Source organism: Urocitellus parryii, chromosome 3 (assembly GCF_045843805.1).
Source record: "Urocitellus parryii isolate mUroPar1 chromosome 3, mUroPar1.hap1, whole genome shotgun sequence".
NCBI classification, from domain to species: domain Eukaryota; kingdom Metazoa; phylum Chordata; class Mammalia; order Rodentia; family Sciuridae; genus Urocitellus; species Urocitellus parryii.
In genome coordinates this window covers 11086619-11107949 of record NC_135533.1, presented here as the reverse complement: position 1 = coordinate 11107949, position 21331 = coordinate 11086619, and the positions used below count along the sequence as shown (strand labels likewise).

At 42.5% G+C, this 21331-nt stretch overlaps 1 protein-coding gene across 4 annotated transcripts in view; it reads right to left on the bottom strand.

The window, feature by feature from the left end:
• Nucleotides 1-793: 793 nt before the first annotated feature.
• The window catches only part of Tcaf1 (TRPM8 channel associated factor 1), a 47261-nt gene continuing 26723 nt past the window's right edge, over nt 794-21331 (bottom strand). For 3 of the 4 annotated variants that reach the window (XM_026409375.2, XM_026409374.2, XM_026409373.2), the window contains exons 3-9: nt 10965-11959; nt 10585-10682; nt 9335-9548; nt 8803-9042; nt 7676-8013; nt 6040-6290; nt 795-3255 (exon numbers count right to left, since the gene is read on the bottom strand). In XM_026409375.2, coding sequence (XP_026265160.1) covers nt 3246-3255; nt 6040-6290; nt 7676-8013; nt 8803-9042; nt 9335-9548; nt 10585-10682; nt 10965-11959 — 2146 coding nt within the window. In that variant the 3' untranslated portion in view covers nt 795-3245. Of the gene's footprint in view, nt 3256-6013; nt 6291-7675; nt 8014-8802; nt 9043-9334; nt 9549-10584; nt 10683-10964; nt 11960-21331 lie in introns of all 4 variants that reach the window. The other variant, XM_026409376.2, reaches the window with a different exon arrangement.

The window sequence follows — 21331 nt, the reverse complement described above, 5'->3', positions numbered from 1 at the left end:
ATTTGTGAGGGTAAATCTTGGTTCCAGATCCTGATACATGGACCATAGGAGAGATGCTAACTCAGGTGTGTGGCAGGGGAGGTCTTCTATGTAAATATTTATTTTAAGACAGAAATGTTGGAAGGATGGAGAAGGAACAGCTACTAAAGTCGTCAGGACAGTAGGGCACAAGAAACTTGGTAGCCTGTTTCTCTCAAGTTCAGGAAGAAAATAGGTGAAACAGATGATAATGCACAGGGAAAGTGGCCAGGAACCTAGGAAAGGGCTGACAGATGGACAGAAATCCTCTGACACCACCAGCTGGTCTTATGTAGGACTAAAATTTGTTAAAGCTGTCAAGTGAATAAGAGTGCAGAAAAGGTTCCAGCCCTATGTGGTTCTTCTTGAAGTATTTCCCAGAATAGGGGTGGAATTCACAGCCTTGAAAAGAACACTAGTTGGCAATCTTCATCCAATGCCTCCTTGAGCATTCTTTCATTTAATAAATATTGCAAACCTGCTGGACAGCAAGCTCAATCACTAGTCATGGTGAGCCCAGCAGAAGGCTTGTTTTCTGTGGACCACCTGTAGAACAAGGGAAAGTGAAGCATGCTTGAATTGTTGGCCTATATTTGTGTGGCTAGAACTGCAGAGTATGGGGGACACGTGACAATGAGCCTGAAGATATCAGGGGGATCCATATGGTTGAGGGCCTTGTAAGCTCTGTTAAGGGGTTGGTTTGATTGACTGTATCTTAGCCAATGTGAAGCCACAGAAGGATTTTTATTTGACTTTATTAAAAATGTCTCAAAGTAATACATGCACAAGGTAAAAAATTAAATAGTACAGAAGGACTTAAAATGAAAATCACAGTTTCCCACCTGACCCCTTAAACCCTAGTCCAGTTCCCTAGATACTTTTAACAATATTTTTTGGATCTTCTGGTAACTAACTTTTCTACTTTAAATAATGTTTGAACAATACTTTCTTGATTAACTTTAGACAATCTTTGATAATTCCCCATTACAAAAGATAAGGATTTAGCTTACACTCTCTGTACTTTTCCTTTGCCCATACTTCTCCAAATATTTGATAGATATGTTGTTTTTAATACTTTTGTTGGTTTAATTTATAGCTTTGATCAATGCACTAATTGTCTATTTTTTGTTTTATTAATTGAATACCTTATCTTTTTACCCCCACTTTGAACATAGAAGTAGCCCTAAACGTCCTTTCTACTTTTCTTGCCTCAGCTAATTCTCGACCTCTTTCTGGTTTCTTTTACCCTAATCTGTCAGCATTACATTTAGCTTTAGTTCTGAATAAAAACACTTCAGCCATTTTTACTTTGTCAGTTAGTTGATCAGAACACTGAAGACCATAAATGGCATCTCCAAGATTTGGGGTAAGAAAATACTTTATACTGAGAGCCAAGTAGCAGCCAGGCTGTCTTTTCACCACACCCCTCATGTCATGGTGCCTGGATCACTGGCAAGGAAACATACCTACCGTCAATGTCAACTCAAGTCTTCCTCCACACTCTGAGTAACCCAAATCATGCCCCATTTTATTTTGCTTCATAATTGGACTGGAATTTCTTGACATTTTCTATTCAACTTTCTTTTTCGTTGACTAAAGATTGTGTTTCTTCTCAAACATTCCAGCTTCTCAATGATACTACCTATGGCCCCGAATGCACATTCTCCATAGAGCCGAAGACTATGCACCCTCATCCACAAAGGGACTGCTGGGCAACTGTCACTCAGAGAGACGTCCTTCCAGATGAACGTCACTCTAGAGAGAGACGTCCTTCCAGATGAACGTCACTCTAGTGTGAGACATCTTGGGGTGAGGTCCATATGGATCCTATTTCATCTTCTTTCCTGGGTTTCATCATTTTTCTCTGGGAAACTTCCTCAAGGTACTTCCTCAGGGAGGGTCAAAGAAGGCAGACTTTGAAACTTGCATGCCAGAACATGTCTTCACGTTGGTGTTCTTCTTGACCGCCTGCCTTCTACGGAATTCCCAGAACCAATGTTTTCCAGAAGTTGTGTGAAAACACTGTTCCCATGACTTCTTGCATTCAGGGTCCCTGATGAAATCTCTGCTGTCAGTCTATTTCTCATCCGATTTTAGTTGAACTAATTTTAAGTTTTTTTTTCTCCTTGGACACATTTCTTAATAATCCAAAATTCTGGAAGGCTGTCTAGGTGTAGGTAGAACTGGGGTTCCCCAACCTGTTCTTCTACTGTTCGATTCTTTCTCTGTGTTCTCCCTTCTAGGAATGGCTAGTGGTTGATATTGATTGTCTAGGTCTCTTTCCTTCCTTCACATTTTCTCTTTCTTTTTGCTCTACATCTGGGGAGACCCTCAACTTCACTTTCCAGCCTGTCCACGCAGGAATTTTCAGTCTTAGTTTGCTTTCAAGGGGCTTTTGTTATCCACCGCTTTCCCTTTCTTCGCAGCGTCCCGTCACCATTTTACAAACGCACCTCTAATCTCTCTGAAGATAGGGCGTGAGTTTTCAGTTATTCTTTCCCTCTGGAGTTTATAGTACGTTCAACACCCCTAATTCTACATGGTTAGCTTTCTTATGTTCTGTCCCTGCTCCTGCCTCCTGCCCTCTGTGTGTGGGATTTCCTAGCTAAAAGTTCACATCCCAGAATCAATATGAACTACTGACTGGTAGGCGTCGGTGGAGTCTCCTCTGCTGTCGTGTGGACAGGTCTGTTTCTCCGGCTGCTTCTCTGCATGGAAGCCCTGGGCTCTTGGGTAGCGGTCTCAACTTTCCGAAGAAAATTAGCTGATTTAGGCTGGCGGGGGTGGGGGGGTGGGGGGCACTTGTTTCCACAAAAAGAGCAATTTTATTCGGAGCACTGACTCTTACCTCTCCTCAGGCAGTTTATTCAATTTCTTTATACAAACAACAATGACAACAACAACAACAAGGAATCTTTAACTGGCACTGACAGCAGGCGCCTGTGTTTTGTGCACGGGGGTGGGGGATAGGGGGTCGGGGTGGGGATGGGGGTCAGCTATACAGCGGGTACAGTTCATTAGTTGAGGGACTCCCTTGATGCTCGAGTCTCTTTGGGGTCATGTTGCTCAGATCAGCTTCTATTCTGTCTGAAAGGTACCTCCGCTCTCATCAAGCTGCTTCCACTTTTTCTCTTCCAGAAAGGTGTTGAGATCATCTTCACGTATCACCAAATGCCTTTGTCTTTGCCGAGATGTGCCGGTTCTCTTCCCGTCTCTTGACTTCAGTTTCAGTGGGGCCTGGGGAAGGAGGGGAGGTAAACTGACATGTTCAGTCCATCATCTTAAGTTGCAAGTCCCATTGGAGGCTTCAGACAGGGGAGTAACATGGATAACTCTGTATTTTTAAAAGATCCCCAGGGCTTTACCGCTAAACTTAAAGAGGGCAAGGACAGATACAATTTTATTCTAAAAGTTTGGGCATCTAATTTTCTCACTGAGAATATGCAGTGTGGGAGACTTTTGGGAATAAGGCTCGTTATCAAACTAGCCCATTACTCAAAATCCAATAAACTAGAGTCTATTGGAGTCTGCTCTCCGGGGACCCAGGGGACAGTGACTGAAACTTGAAAAACCTTGAACCTTAAAGACTTGCTGGGTCCACAGCACTCACCCAACCACCTGCAAAGTGCCTCGGGAGGCTACCTTAAGTCCTTCCTTTGTGCTGGCATTGGGGATCAACAAAGGAACCTTTGTTCTAATAAAATTAGATGAGGAGTACCGGAGCCAAAGCTCTAGTAAGTAGGGACAGAACTCCCTCTGTTGGCTGGTTGGCTTCTTTATTACTCACTCATTTGGCCCTTCAGCACTGTAGTTATGAACCCCCATTCTGTAATCAGAATGCCTGTGTTCAAATCCCAGTTCTACCACTTGTTAGCAATATAGCTTTAGATAATTTACTGAATCTCCATAATATTCAGTTCGCTCATTCATCAATGGGAGTGATAATAGTTTCCATCTCATAAAATTATGGTGAGGATTAAGTGAAACAATCTATAGAAAAGAACTAGTAGTACAGTACCTGGCACACCGTCAACACCTTACAGTTGACAGCAGTTATTTAAAATGTAGAATGAATATTCAGGTTTGAAGAACCTGGACCATGGATATTCATGGAATAAGGGGAAGTAATTCTAGGAGGGAGAAGTGGAATGAAATCCAGAGGAAAGCAGGGTGTAGGTCAAATCTTATTTTCTACACAGCCACCCATTTACCAACTAAGTCAATGGAAGGATCCATTAAAATAAATGTGAGCTAAATCAAGGAAAACTGTCTGGATATGCACATCGGCCTTGGAGACCGGAAAGCTATAAAAAAATGGGAAGTTCTGAACAAAACTAGAAGTACACAGGAGACTCTATGAATGTGTGCTATTTAAAGAAACTGGATGAGCTCTATCTAGTTGTCTTGTTCCAAAGTGATGTTTTGTAGGCATGTGTGGTAGGTAACTCCACAGTGACTGTCTAGTTAGTGCCACTGGGGACATAGGAACTCCACCAGAGGCTGATGCCCACTGTTTGCTAAGGACAAACACCATCTTGGAATTGTTTTGTTTTCAAGACATTCACTTTTGATTTAATCAAAAAGGGGATTTGACTCTTTTTAAAAATTCCTTTGGTTCCTTTCTTTTCCTGAAAAATAGAACTGAGTAAAAAGACTACACTGTTAGTAGTTTTAAAAGACACCATTGTGAATTGAGAGTCCTTTCTTGGGATTCATAAATCAATGTACCACGAGCCTTGGAGAGGTTGGTGTATAAAACATAGGATAAGATAGAATAGGTAATAATTACGTACCGAATATCTTAAAATGCCAGAGGAAAGGATTTTGAATGTTTTCACCATGAAGGAATGATAGACATTTGAGGCAACAGATATGTTCACCTCATTCAAATGCACACTACATACATATATTGCAACCATGCAGGATACGTCATTAATACTATAATTTTTACATTTTTATGCATCTGTTAAAAATTATGACTGTATTTACAAACTTCATCTAAACTGAAGTCTATTCCTAAAATAATTATAAAATAATTAGTCAGCTAATTATATAATAACAATGGCAACTGACGTTCTCTCTAAACCTACTAGTTGCCAGGCCCTGTTCTAATGACTTTTAGAGTTGGGGAACACTGAATCCTCACAATAATTCTGTGAAATAGATCCCATCTTATGGGAGAAAACTGAGTCACAGAGAAGGTAAGAAAATTGCCAGGGACAACAGATGGAAGATCTAGAATTTGAACACAAGGAGTCGACTAGTTGGAATGATGATTGTAATCACTAAGCTATGGGCAGAGAATGGGAAGCAGTGAACTCACTATTCTGCACACAAGTCCCTTAAATGGCTTGCATTATATATATTATAAGACTTCACAATTATCACTGCATATCTTCATGACAACCCTGTGAGGCAGGGACTTTTATCCCCATTTCATACACAGGGAAATGGGAATGCCGGGTCAAATGACTTTCCCAAGAGCAAACCCTAGCTCTGGCTCTTCCTGCTATACCAGACTGCGTTTAAAGTGCTTTGACAACTATGCAGGACACAAAATACATGAGTTGTCAGAGAGCTGTCTAGCTGTCATGGTGGATTTGTGCAGTAACCTTCTATCACCAGGTTTTTAGAGCAACTAATAACAAATAAAAGGCCAGAGTGAGTCCGCAGGATGTCAGTAAGAGCCACTATCGATGGGCTATGGCCATATACCAAGGGCCGGTCTAGAAACTGGTGCCCAAGCTCTCAGGACCGGGCTGACGGCAGTCAGGAGGCAATCTGACAACTGAGAGCAGAGGAGCAGAATCATGGACGGGAGGCCTTGTTCCCGAGACATTCTGACTTCACTTTTGCTGTGTTCTTAACCCACTTCCTAGAGACAGAAGTCAGTAATGAGATTCGGCAGTGAGCTAAGAGGACAAGGCCAGAACCCTAGCAGACAGAGGTAGAGGACTGAACCCCCACCTCTGCCTACCTCCCCAAACCTCTCTACCTGCCACCTCGATGGGCACTCCTTACATCTGTGTGAGGAGGTATAATTTCATAATATTTTCCTTCCATTCAGGCAGATAGGCCAGGCTGGTAGCCACTTCCTTCTGGATGGGCCAGGCCCAGGCCTCAAAGAACGGAGCCAGGTTCTTCTGCACTTGGTGGGAGAACATCTTGACCCACAGATTCATTTTGTCGACATTGTCTGTGGGCAGGTTGGTCTGGTTCCTGTACTCTGTGAAGAGACGGATGAATGGCTCCCAGCCAAAGGCTTCCTGGAGCTAGAAAGAGAAAGAGGAAACCAGGTGAGACGTCTAACCTACAGAAAGAGGGCCCCGCAAACAACACAAGTGTGATGTGCTTAACTCCCTGACCTCAGGCTTCATGTCCACCCCTGGCCTTCCCTCCTGTTCTGCACACTGCCCTCATGTCCTGTTCTCCCACTTTCTGATCTTAAGAAGGGCCTTGGGGCAGACAGCAGGCAGACATGGTTGTGGTGATCGCTGCAATAATTAAAATTGATGATTTCTACCAATATCATCATTCACCTAACTCACAAGATCACGAAAATAACGATGGGATGTTACACAGGGCCTTAAAACCGACCAAGTGGATGGATCCTTATTATCTTTCATAGTTACAAGGTTAAATAAACTCCAGCAATTGGGAAACTCCCACCCCTATGCTGCAATCCTCACTAATCAGAGGTCCGGGTCAGTTCACAAGGCTACCAAAATGGCCTTGGGGGGCAGGGGGAGTGACTCAGGTAGAAGTGGGAGACCACAGGTAGTCTAGTCAGCCAGAACCAAGAAGTCATCCCAAGGCCATGCCTAGAGTCCATGCTAGCCAGGATTTCAGAGTGTTTGAGCACAGAGGCCCCTGGGCGGTTCCCTAGACTGAATTAACTTTACTTCACGGAGGAGGAACATTTGCTCCTGCCCCTAACAAGAAAGTGAAAACAGAGCCTCCCGGATGATTTCACACCACTGCCCTGGCAGTGGGAACGAGCAGAGAGGAACTTGAGCAGGTGGAAGAACCAGAATAGAGCAGGCCTGGCCTGACCCAAGGCAATGCCACGCCCCGCCCCACTGTGAGCCAGGAACTGATCCAGGCACTGGTGGGGGCAGCGGTCTAGGGCATGGAGCATTCAGAGGCAAAGCCGACCTCCGTGCCCAGGATGCCCCGTGGATTGCCTATTGAGGTGGGGTCTGAGGCACAGCCAGGTCATAATGAGGAGAGGGTACGCTCAATGAGGGGAAGACAGGTCATAACCAGGAGTAGTGGGTGAAAGGGGTGGTTTGGTGCTAGCTGTTTGGTAGAAAGTTTGGCTTCAATTGAGGGTCTGTCTGCCTTTAAGACCAGAGAGAAAGAGAGTGTATTTTTATAGTTCTGTGTTTGCCTTCAGGAGTTTTAAGATTTCTCACCTCCCTGGGGGTGCAGCTGAGGCTACTAAGTCCACTCTAGGGTCATGCAAAGTGAGGCCTAAGAGGCCTCACCCAACAGGACTTTTACACTTGGCCTTGTCCACGTCGCCCATGGCTGAGTGTGGGAGACAGATGCAGTGGGGGTCTCCTGGGTGGCTAGAAGATCACCTAACACTTGGCCCTGTTGGTCCTCACAGCGAGGGGCTCCCTCCCATTGCCCTCCCCCACCTCCTGTCCAGTACCTGTAAATACGTCTCCAGTGCGGTCCACGCGTTCCAGTTTTTCACATTGGGTCCCTTGCCCAGGTAGATTCGGACACGCTTCTCCCGAACTGGGGGCCACAGGGCAATATTGGCACGGCCTCGAGGAATGCCCAGGACTGTCTCATGCACATAAACACACCACAGGTTGCAGGTGGCCTCGGTGGTGTGCGGTGGGAACTCCCACTCCTGCCGCTGCTGGTTGCGGCCCAGCTCGTGCACGGGGCCCCACAGCCCCTTGGTTCTGATGAGCTTCTCATTGATGAGCTCCTGCACGGACTCCAGATGGCACATGATGGGGTACCCAGCATGCATCCAGCCTGGGAAATACAGGAGGGGAGAGGAAGGGTTAGGGTCCTCCTATCCACCCGGTGAAACTTCCACAAGAATCAGTAACCCCAGGCTACCTCCCACACCCTACTGCTCAGGAGGGCACTCCAAGCCCAAACCCTCCAGGCTCTCCTCTCGCTCTGTGCGAATGCTCTCATTGCACTCTTTGACTTGCAGGGCCACAGGAGGGGGCGTGGGTTGTAGGGAGCCATTCGTGCCACCATTGCAGTATTCTGTTTTTATGAGGATGCCTTACTCATGTGAACTTGTGTCTCATATGTTTTTTGTCAAAATTCAGAACTCTTTGAAGGTGGTTTCTCCTCCCATTATCACATTGATACTATTTTACACTGGTGATTTATTCATCCCAAGAAAAGGAGGGTCTAGAGAAATTTCTTTGGTCCTTTGAGGTCTAGACATTCCCTGTTCCATTTTCTGGGCTCCGTCACCCAGAGGCAAAGGAGTCTTCATTCAGTGTCTCTCAGTGACTCTGAGCTAATTCAAGGCCCTCTGCTGTCTCTACCCACTTCTTGATGTCTCCATTTGGACACTTGTGAAGGATCAGGTGGCATCCCTTGATATCTTTGATGACATCTCTTGACATGCTGATGGACATGGCTATTTATTTCTTACATAACCTTTTCCCTATCTATTTAAATAGCAAGGAGTATGTCTACATGTCTTGCTAGCAAAGCATGTGTACCCTCCTGGCTGCCTGCTGCATGGCTGTGGAAAGAAAGGCACTTTGTGTCTGCGTGCAGAGGGATCAGGGCACCCACCAACTGAGATCTGCACGTCAGCGACAATCCTCTGAGGCAGACGTAAGGGGAAGGGTTCGGCTCCCAGTCGTGCCACCGCCTGCATCACCTCATCCCAGAGGCGGAGCAGTGGCTCAGGGTTCTCCAGAGCACGCAGATTTGCAGTTGGCACAGTCAGGATAATGTTGTCCGTGGCCAGCTCTCCCCAGGGACCTGGATTCTCCTGGATACGCCTCTTCCACTCCTCCTGGGATGTCTCCCCTAGAAGAGAGGCCAGGGGGGCTTGGAACATGCTTTCCCAAATACCTTAAGTCAAAACATCCAACTCAGACCCCAGGAGGGGAACGACAAGACCATGAGCAATACATCCCTCCTCTTTATCCTGTGGAGTCCCCATGGATATGGTGTGTGTTTATCTCCTGGCCCCAGAGCAGAATCTAAGGAGGCCACCCTCCGTCCCACCAGACTGTGTCTCTCTCTCCTACATCCCTCAAACCCCTCCTCGTCCCAGCCCTCCGCCTCCCTGGGGATGCAGCCCACAGCTTCCACTCACCCAGCTTGTAGTAGGGAGCATGCACGGCTCCCTTCACGGTGATGGGCACAGAACCCAGTTTGCTGCTCTGAGGCACAATGATATAGAGGAGGCCACCCCAGAGGCAGGTGATGGACTTCGTGGGCTTGTCCAAGCAGCACCGGTTAATCACCAGGGGGCCTCGGAACAGCTTGCTGGCCCTGGTCAGGTCATCCGTGTGGCAGCCAATCTGGATCTGAAGCAGAGAAATGCCCCCAACAGAGTCACCACAGGGCATGGGTGGGTGACAGGAGAGAGTGCAGGAGGCGGAGGCTCAGGAGGGTCATAGGGCCACGACCCCATGTAGCATCAATGAGTTGTGTCAGAGAGCCCATGAAATCACAGCCCTCCGCAGGTCATATGGACTAACTATGGGTGAATTATTCTTGTGAGGGATTCCAATCTCTCTACAGGGGGTCGTGGTGCAGAATCATTAACATAAGGAGCAGCAGGTGTAACCAGTAAGGTAAATTCCAAGGAGCGCTGACTCCACAAATGGTCCCTGAGTGTCTTTTAAGAGAGTCCTAGGTTGCAGATTCTGCGGTGGTGGACCTGGCACTGCTGAGTGGAGGGGACCCTGTTTTTCAGTGGGATCCCGCTGATGAAGTGGAGGGTTGGTTCGGTCCTGCCCCTCTCTCCAAGGCCCCCCTTCCTGGGAAGGTGAAATGACTCCTGTACCTGGTGACCATGGGATTGTTTCCCTGGTTTAAGCTAAACAAGGGCCAGGATAGGAAGGGCATAGACTAGGCTCCACCAGCCAATGGTCGTCTGGGGAGGGAGAGCCAGATGGGGTGTCTGCATGTGGAAGTGAAAAAGCAGACCATGGACTCCAGCAATCAAGATACCACCTTTGGTGTGATGGGGAAGAAGCCAGGGTGAGAAGGAGCTTGTGCTACAACCAGAGAAATATATGGGCATAGAAAGTGAACTGAGATTTATTCAATCCCTGTGGAGGGGTAGGTTAACTTCCTTTTGATGCCTCTATTCCTCCCTCTCTGACACAAGTCAAAAGGACAATACTTAAGAACCAGCAGTTGGCTAGTCTTGAGTCCTGAGCTCTGAAACGTTTCAGTCTACACATTGTCTGCAATGCAATTGGCTTATCCTTATAATGTGGGCATAGACACGTGACTTGTATTGCCAGTAGGGTTTTACGAGGACCAAATAAAGTACCAGTGGGGAAGGCAAGAGTCTTGGGTGCATGTTATGTGGTGGGCAGGGCGTGGCCTCACCTTCAGATCTGCAGAGGCAGCAGATTCCGGCAATGAGACTTCTATGATTTGCCTTCCAGGTATGTAGAGCCCGGTGCTCATCCAGCAGTATCGGGTGCCTGTCAAAAGCACAGAAGGGTATACTTTATCCCTCCTCCATGACTCCACCCAACCTGGCACCTCCACAGATCCTTCAAGAGCTCTGCCCACCCTTTCCCTTCTGTGCTACCCTGATCAACCTCTTCCAAACAGCACTGCAAGCCTCAGCCCCTGACTTCTCTGAAGTAAATGGCAAAGGATAGAGACAATCATCTGCAGAAGTCAGACTCCCAAAATGAAGTGCTGCAATCACATGCCCCAATCCCAGCCGTTCCCAAGTTGCTCCCACGCTCATTCCATACCTGGATTGGTACAGTTGACCTCCACGGTGATGGGAGACTCGGAAGGGCGCAGATAGGGGCTGCTGTACATGTCTTCAATTTCAGGGACTAACAGAGAGAGGTCACTTCCAGAGTGGGCCAGACCAGTGGCCAGGGAAAGCATGGCCCCCCTGCAGCAGTCATTGATAACGGGGTTCTCTCGGGTGGCTACGGGGAGCCGATAGCGACTGAGCAGCTTCCTCAGGAGTCGGTGCACGGACATGTAGGCGGGGATCTCTTCTGCAGGGATCTGGAGGAAGGCTGCACCATCTGGGCCCAGCTTGGCTAACCAGCCCTTCTCCACATTCCCTCTCTTTCTGCCCATTATAACCTGGAACTCAGCCAGGGTGGAACGGAAGTGATAGGTCCTTATCCCTGCTTTCGGGGTACGGAAGGGCCCTGGATTGAGGCTTTGGCTTGTGATGCTGATGCCAAAGGGGTTGAGGAGGAGGTTTCCAGGGAATCGAGCCAAAGGGGACACCCCTGGGTTCTTGAAGGCCCACCACCAGGCTTGGGCTCCAACAAATAGCCCGCCGCCCTCTGCTACAAACTCCTGCAGCTCCTTGACCCCCACTTCACTCACAGGCTCAAAGCAATAGACACTCGCATCACTGGTGAGATTGGGCTCAATGCTGGTGTCTATGCCCCCCACCGCAAGCAGGCCGCTCAGCGTTCTCAGCTCTGTCTGCACCACGATCTTGCCTCTGCGGCCCCCATCCAGCCAGCGGACAGCATTGAGCAGAAAGGGGCCCAGTTTCCCCACTGTGAATAACACCTTATGGCCAGTCACAACCACCCGGCCCCGGCCATAGCGGGCAGCTGCTATGACACAGCCATGGTAGGAATCTAACCCCAGGGGAAAGGCTAAGGCCCCGTGCACTAGCAGCTGGGATGGGAAGCAGTCAGAGTTGCTGATGTCCAGCTCTGAAATCCCATGCAGGAGCTCGTCTCTGTCCTCGGAGAGGTCGTCTTCACAACTGCAAAAGACACACGCACTCTGGATCAGAGGAAGGCCCTGCACAAGGCTTCCGAGCAGAGCCTGAGCACAGCAGGGCTGGAGACCTGTTGCCTTTGCTCATATGGGTACTTTAGGTCCTGCAGGAGAGTTAGGAGAACAGAGTGGGCAGATCTCACCTCCCTGGGTGTGGAGATGTGTTAGAAGGAGGACAGAACGACTTGGCATGAATTCTGCTCTGCACATTTTTAGAGAAAAAGTTCTCTAAAGGAAACATTTCAAAGGAAATCCTAAAATGCTTACTGAATACTCTACCTTAAATATTCTAGACTGAAGTTCATGTTTATTTATTTTATTACAAAGTTAATGGGAAATCATATTTCTATTCTTATAAGGAGACTTCTTTATAAACTTTGTACTCTTTCCTCCAGATAAAGTCTACAGAAAGCCAAACTCGTAGTGCTAGTGAAGAATCATTACCATCTCAAATGGTGGAGCAGGAGCGTTCACTGGCCTTAACTCTAGTGAGCCCCTCTGTCACCTGATCCACGAGGACGTGAACACCTGGAACGGCACCCCATCATTGCCTGCCCAACAGCAGTGACACATGCGAGGGGGTTTTGCTTAGCACCATGGGTTTACTTTTGATGGGTCACCCATCCTTTTAGGAGCTCAAGATACCCAGAAGCCCAAAGTGGGAGATGGAGACCTGGACACTTGGTGGGATTATCAGGGATAGAGTGACCTCTGTAAGCTTCAGATCCCAGAGCTGGTTCTGGCCTTGTGTTAGGTAGAGCTATGCCAATTGGAAGAAGGCAACTTTTAGAAGACATCAAAAAACGGAGGTCAGTCGACAACATATTCACACAGTATTTGTGCTGTTCTTTTTCAGTGGCTGGTAGAGCTCTAACTGATGGGAGAACCATGGTCCTCACAGCAGATCCTTTCCAGAAGATAAAGGTATCACCCTACAACTTGGAGACGACGCTCTCTCTCCTTGAAACACTAACCATTAAAACCACCAACTAGTTCTTCTTGCTCTGATTCCAGGCTGACCAAATATCCTATGACTATAATCTTGCTTCCCATGGCCACATGCCTAATGACAGTAGAAGTCATTAGCTAGGCCAAACAGAATATTCTGGTTCTTGGACATTTATTTTTCTCAAGCAACACCTAGACAATCTATCCTTAATTTGATAATTATAAAAAAAAATGAGACTTTAAAAAAATAGTACTTTAAATATGTATACAAAATTAAATGGAAAAAGTCTTAATCTCATGAGGACTTCTATTTATAAATTTCATGAAATTAATTTTTTTAATAAATGAAGTCAGTGAAAAGCTGGGTTTTGGTGGTCTAAATTAAAGTATGAGCATCAGAATCTCTCACTAGCCATCATGACAAGATGAGAAATACAGAACCTGCAAAGCTAAGACTCAGACCCCAAGTCCCTAGAATTTCATCTAGACAAGAGAGCACTCTCTGAGGTTCAGTGCTGAGCCAGGGGACACCCTCAGAGACAAGGGTCTGTTGACTGCCGTAGCCATACTTACATACAGGGGGAGCTAAACAATAACTCTATGGTTTAAAAAGTTTCAATTGGGGTTTTCTCTTTCTCACAGTGGGGTACTGATAGAGCATATAAAGTGAATGGAATCATATAAAGTGAATGGACCAGAGATTCTTGAGAACAGAAGAATCTGGAGCTGCATGTGTGTGAAAGAGAAGATCAAGAACAGGACTATCATTTGCGCTGAGAAAATGCACTGCAAAAACCAATGATGTTCAATCTAGACTTTCAATTCTATTCAAAACTTAAATAGGGAATAATTCTCAAACACTTGTTGACAACTAAAAGCATGAAACAGAAGCACCAAACTAATGACAGAGAAAATCAACCTCCAAGGAAACAGTGATCCAGGAAAAGGAGGCTCTGAAGATGGTTTATCATTGGTGAATTTTAAGAAGATATGTTATAAAAAGTTACTAAATTATGATAAAAATGAATTACCAAATCAATAATCTCAGTTTTAACACAGGGGAAGAAGATATGTCTTGGCCTAGTTAACTACTGTGGATAAGTAAAGGAGAAAGTTGAGAAAAGCAAATCTTCAGAGAGCAGTTCTATAGGCCAAAAAGATGATTATCAGAAAGAAAATATGGTATATATAAACAATAGAATATTACTCAGCCATAAAGAAGAATGAAATTATGGCATTTGTCGGTAAATAGATGGAACTGGAGATTATCATGTTAAGTAAAATAAGCCAGTCCCCCAAAACCCAAAGGCAGAATATTCTCTCTGATATGTGGATGCTAATCCACATCAAGGGAGGGGAGATTAGAAGTTCACTGGACTAGACAAAGGGAATGAAGGGAAGGGAGGATGGCTGGTAATAGGAAAGACAGTAGATTGAATCAGGCATGTCTTTCCTATCTTCAAATATAAATACACGATCAGTGTAACTCCACATCATGTACAACCACAGTAGTGGGATCCTAATTGAAACAAGCTGTATTTATTCAATGCATGTATAATATTTCAAATTATACTCTGCTGTCATGTAAAAAAAAAAAAAAAAAGACGATTATCTGAAAAGAGTTAAGAAGTCCAGATCAGAAGATCCAGCATCTAGCTGGCAGGAATTTCAAACAGAAAGAACAGAGAGAAACAAGAAGAAACCAGCACAAAATGAGGAGCATTCCCTTAGACTGCAAACAGAACCAAGTCACTGACTGAATGCAGAGCAGGGGAAGCGAAAGCATCCCGCCAGTTACAGGAAACTTGTGAACTCCACATGTAAAGAAAAAAACCTTAAAGGATCCCACAGAGGAAGACAAACGACCCACAAATACATAAACATTTCAACTACATAAGACTTCTGAGCACACGAGGATACTAAAATTACCACACAGGAAACTTTGCCAAAAACATGATTTGAGCTTAGGTCTAGAAAAACAAAAATGAGTACAATAGAGGAATAAGTTGGCTACAAAAACCTGCAGCGGGCAGGGATGGAGTAAGATTGATCCCTAATGCTGAAAACCGCTGACCAAGGCCTGGACACCCACAGTAAGTTAGTAGAGACAGAAGAGAAAAACAAAGCGAATTAGAAAAAAAAAAAAAGTCAAACAAAAGTAGTAAAAACACCAGTTGAAACCAAATGCCACACACCAAATGTGAATTTTAAAAATAAAACCATACAAGTTGCTAGAAGAAAATAGGTAATTTTAAAAATAACATGGCTGTGGGGAAAGCTTGCTAACCATGACTCAAAATCAGATGTAATAGTAAAAAGATTGATGAGATCAACTAGTTAGAGATAAGCATTTTTTGGCAAAAATATGAAACATTTCAAAAACCAAATGTGATACAGATCACAAATACAGGGATAATATTCTTAGTATGCAAAAAAAAAAAAAGTCATAAAATGGAGAGAACACCAAGAACTCAACAAGAAAAATGATCAAAATGGACAGGCAGTTCACAAATAACAAACAAGAAGTGGCCTTTAGACCCCCCAAAAGATAACCAGTAAAATTACTCATTATAAGAACAATGCAAATTAGGGCTGGGGTGGTGGCTCAGCGGTAGAGCACATGCCTAGCAGAGGCAAGGCCCTGGGTTCGATCCTCAGCACCACATTAAAAAAATAAATAAAATTATTGTGCCCAACTAAAAAAAAATATTTGTAAAAAATAATGCAAATTAAAACTATATTGGAATACTCTTTCCTGGCCATCAAAATCAGCAGAAACACAAGTCAGACAGCTGTGCTATTGGGCATGTCCTCACATGGCTGATGGGAATTCCAAATGGCACAAACCTGAATGGAGAAGACTGGAAATTTCTAACAAAAGTATACACACATTTACTCTACCACTAAAATAATGACCCCAAAAGTATAACGCCTACAGAGTACGGAAACATATGCAGAGTTGTTAACTTCAACACCATTTATAACAGCAAAATGTTGAAAACAGCTTAAATGCCCACTTGTTAGAGACTGGCTGAATAAAGTGTGGTATATTGGTGGAGTTCAACACTATGTGACCATAGTAAAAAATGAGGAAAACTTCAACGTATGGTCAAGAATGATGACGACTATATATTAATAGAAAACAGAAGGCGGGCATGAAGGCACATGCCTGTAGTTCCAGCTAATCTGGAGGTTTCAGTGGAAGGATCACTTAAGCTCAGGGATTTGAGACCAGTCTGGGCAACACAGTGAGACCCTCATCTCAAAAAAACAAACAACAATAACAAAAAAAGAAAAAGAAAGAAAAAAGGAAGGAAAAACCGTGCATACAACACACAAAAATTATCTCAAAACAGATTCAAGACCTAGCCTGAAACTATAAAATTTCTAAAATAAAACAGGGGAAAAGCTGCTTGAAGCTGGCCTTAGCAATGACTTTTAAGTATCACACCAAAAGCTCAGGCAGTAAAAGCAAAAAATAAGCAAATGAGGGTACCTCCAACGAACATGTTTCCCCATAGCCAAAGACACAATCAACAGAGTGAAAAGTCACCAATGTTTACGGACAAAATATGTGTAGATCATATATCTGCAAGGGGTTAATATCCAGAATATATAATGAAGTCACACAACTCAATATCAAAAATAAAATACTGAAACATGGGCAAAGCACCTGAATTGGCATTTTTAGACAAATATAAATGTCAAAAAAAAAACAAAAACCCAAAACAAATAGTCAACGCATTTCTGAAAAGCTGGTCAACATCACTAATCACCAAGGAAATGGAAACCGAAACCACAATGATAGGTCTCCTTGTACTTGCTAGAGTGGCTGTCATCAAAAAGTCAAGAGATAACAAGGGTTATCGGGGTATGGAGTAAGAGGAATTTGTGTATGCTGTTGGTGGGAATGTAACTTGGTACCGCCTTGACAGAAAGCAACTTGGAGGTTCCTTGAAAAATTAAAAATAGAACTAACACATGACCCAGCAATCCTTCTGCTGGGCATACGCCAAAAGCAAATGGAATCAGCAACTTGTAGAGATAGCTGCACTCTCAAGCTCATTGCATTGTTCATTTTCCACAAAAGCCAAGAAATAGAGATGATCTGAATGCTCATCAGTGTTTTAACGCCATTTTGAACACACACAACTTCCATCACCCCCCAAATGTACTATATGCCCTTTTATGTTCAATCCAGCCTAATGCACCTTCTATACATATGGATTAGATTGAGATTTCACCTGCATGTAACCATAAACATGTACTCTCCTGAGCTCAGCTACTTTCACTGAGGACAGTTTTTTGAGAACCCATCCAGATTGTTGAGTCTTATCAGTCATTCACCCCTTTACTGCTGAGTAGGTTGCTCTTCTGTGGATATTCCATAATTTACTTATCCATTCTTCTGATGATGGAAATTTAGGTAGCCTCCTGTTTGGGACCTGCTGCCATGAATGTTGATGTATAAGTTTTGGCATGGACATGTTTTCATCACTCATGGACACTCAGGGATGAGTTGGCTGAGTTGAATGCTAAATGCCCCTGAACTTTGTAAAAAATTGTTAAGTCGTTTTCCAAAGTCATTGTGTCATTTGATGTCCCCAGTGGCAATATATAAAAATGCCAGCTGCTCCACATTCTTGTCAATACTTGGTACAGTGAATCTTTAATTTTAGGTATTTTTTGATGTTAGAGGTGTGTGATATTTCACTGTGATTTAAATCTACATTTTCCTAATGACCATTGTTGTTGAGAAGCACTTAATGGGCTTTGGTTTCTTGTCTATCATCTTTTGTGAAGGAAGTTAAGTATTTTGCTTTTTTCTTTAACTGTCTTATTATTATTGGGATTAAGAGTTCTCTATGTACACTGAATGCAAGTCTACATTCCTTTTGTGGACATGTACTTTTTTGTCTTATGTTGTCAATCTTTACCTACTCAGTGGCAGATACTTTCTTCTATGCTGTCATTTAGGAAGTTTATGAATTTTTGTTTTTGCATTCAGGTCTAGATCTATTTCTAGGTATTTGTTTTGTATGGAGAAGGGTAAGGGTCAGAATTCATTTTGTTCCCTTCTAACACTGTCCAGTTATTTCAGAACAATATGTTGAAAAGTCTATCCTTTCCTCATTGAATTACCTTGGTCACCTCATCAAAAAAAATTGATCATAAATTTAAAAATGTATCTCTGAACTTATTTATCCAGGATGTTTCTTACTCTTATGCCAATACCATAGTGTTTTGATTACGTCATAGATGTTTTGAAATCAGGTAGTATAGATCATCTTTGTTCTTCATTTGCAAAGTAAGTTTGGTTGTTTTAGTTCCTTTTCATTTGTATTTTAATTTTAATTTGAATACTGCATGCTTTCCCTTAGAAACAGGAAAAAAAAAGAAAGATTGGAACTGCATTGAGAATGTAGGTCATTTTGGAAAAACTGACTTCAAGAATATTGAGTGTTCTGATCCATTAGCACAGTGCATTTCACAACTTCCTTGTTTCATTTAATTTCTCTTGGTAATATTTTGTAGCTTTCAATTTACAGATTTTGTTAAAATTAATTAGTGCCTCATAGTTTTGGGTTCTATTTTAAATGATGATGTATTTTAATATCAATTACCAATTGTTAGTTGCTAGTATAAAATATAATTGATTTTCTGTCTGGCATAGCAGTTTTCCTGTACTGTTTTTTTTTTTAAATAACTTTTTACATCCATGAGCACATTTTATGCAAATACTTCTAGGGATAAAATAACTCCACTCTAGAAAATCCTTTGCTAAACTTATGTTCAAGTGAATCTTGTCACTTACAAATCTTCTAAATTCCCAATATAGTTTTTGGTTTTTGTCTCTTTTTAATTTTGTTCCTTTTTTTTCTTTTGCAGTAATGTAAATAGAACCCAAAGCCATTACAACTGAGATACATATGCAGCCATTTTTAACTTTTTATTTTGAGTTAGGTCTAAGTTGCTCAGGCTGGACTCAAACATGCAATCTTCCTGCCCGAGCCTCCTGAATTGCTGGGATTACAGGTATGTGTACTGCTGTAATTTGTTTTCTAACAGGACAGGTCAAATTTTTCCCATTTCTTTCACTCAGTGTTCTAGGAAATCTACAATATCCCCAACCCCATCCATGATTTTGCTTTCTACACTTTCACTTACCTGCAGGTAACTGCAGTCCAAAAATATTAAATGGAAAACTTTAGAAATAAATAATTCAAAAGTATTAAATTGTGCACCATTATGAGTAGCATAATAAAATTTCAAACCATTCTGCTCTCTGTAGGTTATGAATCATCTTTGTCCGGTGTATTCCTGCTATACCCACCAATAGCCTCTTACTAGCCATCTTGGTTATCAGATTGACTGTTGCAATACTTCTGTGCATTCAAATGACCCTTACATGGTAATACTATGTACCAGTACCCTTGTCACTCACCTTACTTCATCTCATCACAAAGGCACTGTATTATCTCAAATCATCACAAGAAGAAATGTGAATACAGTGCAAGATATTATGAGAGAGACATCATTCACATAACTTTTTACTACGTATTTTATGCTTCCTTATTTCATTATTAATTGTTATTATTCTTTTATTGTGCCTATACATTAAACTTTATTAAAGGTATTTATGTATAGTAAAAAGCATTGTATAAATACAATTTAGTACTATCTGGTTTTATGAATCCACTGGGGATCTTGGAATGTAAACCTCATAGATAAGGAACAACTATTGCAGTGTGAAGTAAAACAAACAAAATACTCTCTCTCTCTCTCTCTCTCTCTCTCACACACACACACACACACACACACACACACACACTTATTTCTTATTTTCCAGTCTGTGTACCTTCTTTTTCTTGCCTTATTGAATTGGCTACTACTTTTAGTGAAATGTTGAAGAGAAGGATGAGAGCAGGTATCCTTCCTTGCCTTGCCTCATTCTAGGGGGAAAGAATGCAGTATTTCACCATTCAGAATGCCTACCTACATGCCACTTAACAGATTGAAGTTCCTTTTTTTAGTTGAAATTATGTTATGATTCTGTATTAAATTTTGTCAATTTTTTCTATACATTAATTGAAATGATATGGTTTTCTTTTTTTCTATTAATATGGTAAATCAATTTTGTTTTTGAATATTAAACCAGCTATGTATGTGCAATATAGATGTACTTGGTTATGATCTATTATCATTTTCATATATTGTTATATTCTATCTATGGTATTATTAGGAAATTGCATCCATATTCAAGAGGGATATTGTTCTGAAGTTTTGTTTCTTTTTCTTAAAATGTCTTTCTATGGTTTTAGTATCATAGAAGTGCTAGTTTAATAAATCAATTTTTGGAAAATTGTCTTCCTCTTCAATTTTTTTTGGAAGAGTTTGTATGTAGCATTGCTATTATTTGTTTCTTGAATGTCCGGTAAAATAATTTGTAAAACTATTGGGTTTTATTCATGTTGTTGCTGGTTTTAAATAAAATTTTTATTTTTTAAATTAAAAAAATTGAAAATTTGCAAATATAGTACAAGAGAGCTTTTATGTGCCTTTGACACATTTTTCTGTAATGTTCCTATTATATAGCCATGGTATGCTGCTAAGAAGTTAACACTGGTCAAATACTACTAACTAAACTCCAGAATTTATATAAATTTCACCTGTTTTTCCACTAATGTCTTCTAGAATCCAATCTAGGATGCCACTGGGGTATTTAATTATAATTCAACTTACATTATTTTATATTTGCTCTTGTGCCAATTTTGGTAATTTGTGTCTGTCAGGAAATGTGTCCATTTCATCTTAGCTGTCAAATTTATTGGCATAAAGTTGTGGTAAACTTTATTATCCTTTTAATGACTATACAATCTGTACTAATGTTTTATTCTCCATCCCTGAAATTCATAATTTGTGTTATCATGTCTTTTTGTTGTGTTAGATAATCTAGAGGTTAATCATGTTTGCTGATTTTTTTTCAACTAATAACTTTTGGTTTTACTAATTTACTCTATTCACTATATATCTAACTTCTAACTAGCAATGCCCTCCAAGGGTGTGCAGATCCTAAATAAACTCATAAATACCTGCTCAGATATTATTTTCAAACTACGCAGAGAATCACATTTATCCTTGAGATGCTCAATTTTTAAAACTCTGAAATCTCCTTGTAATCTGGAAGTTAAAAAGGACTACTGTGGAAAATATCCATGTGCTTTGTTCTGAGGGTGCTGAGAATTTTATCGTACTATAGGTGTTGCCCAGTGTATTTTTTCTAAACCTGGGATCCCCCTTATTCATCCATCTAATTTTACATCGTGTGAGCACCAGTGAATCTGTAATGTGTTCAGCACCATCTGTGAGCTGCAAGGCTGGGCAGGGTTCTCCACACTGCACCCCCACC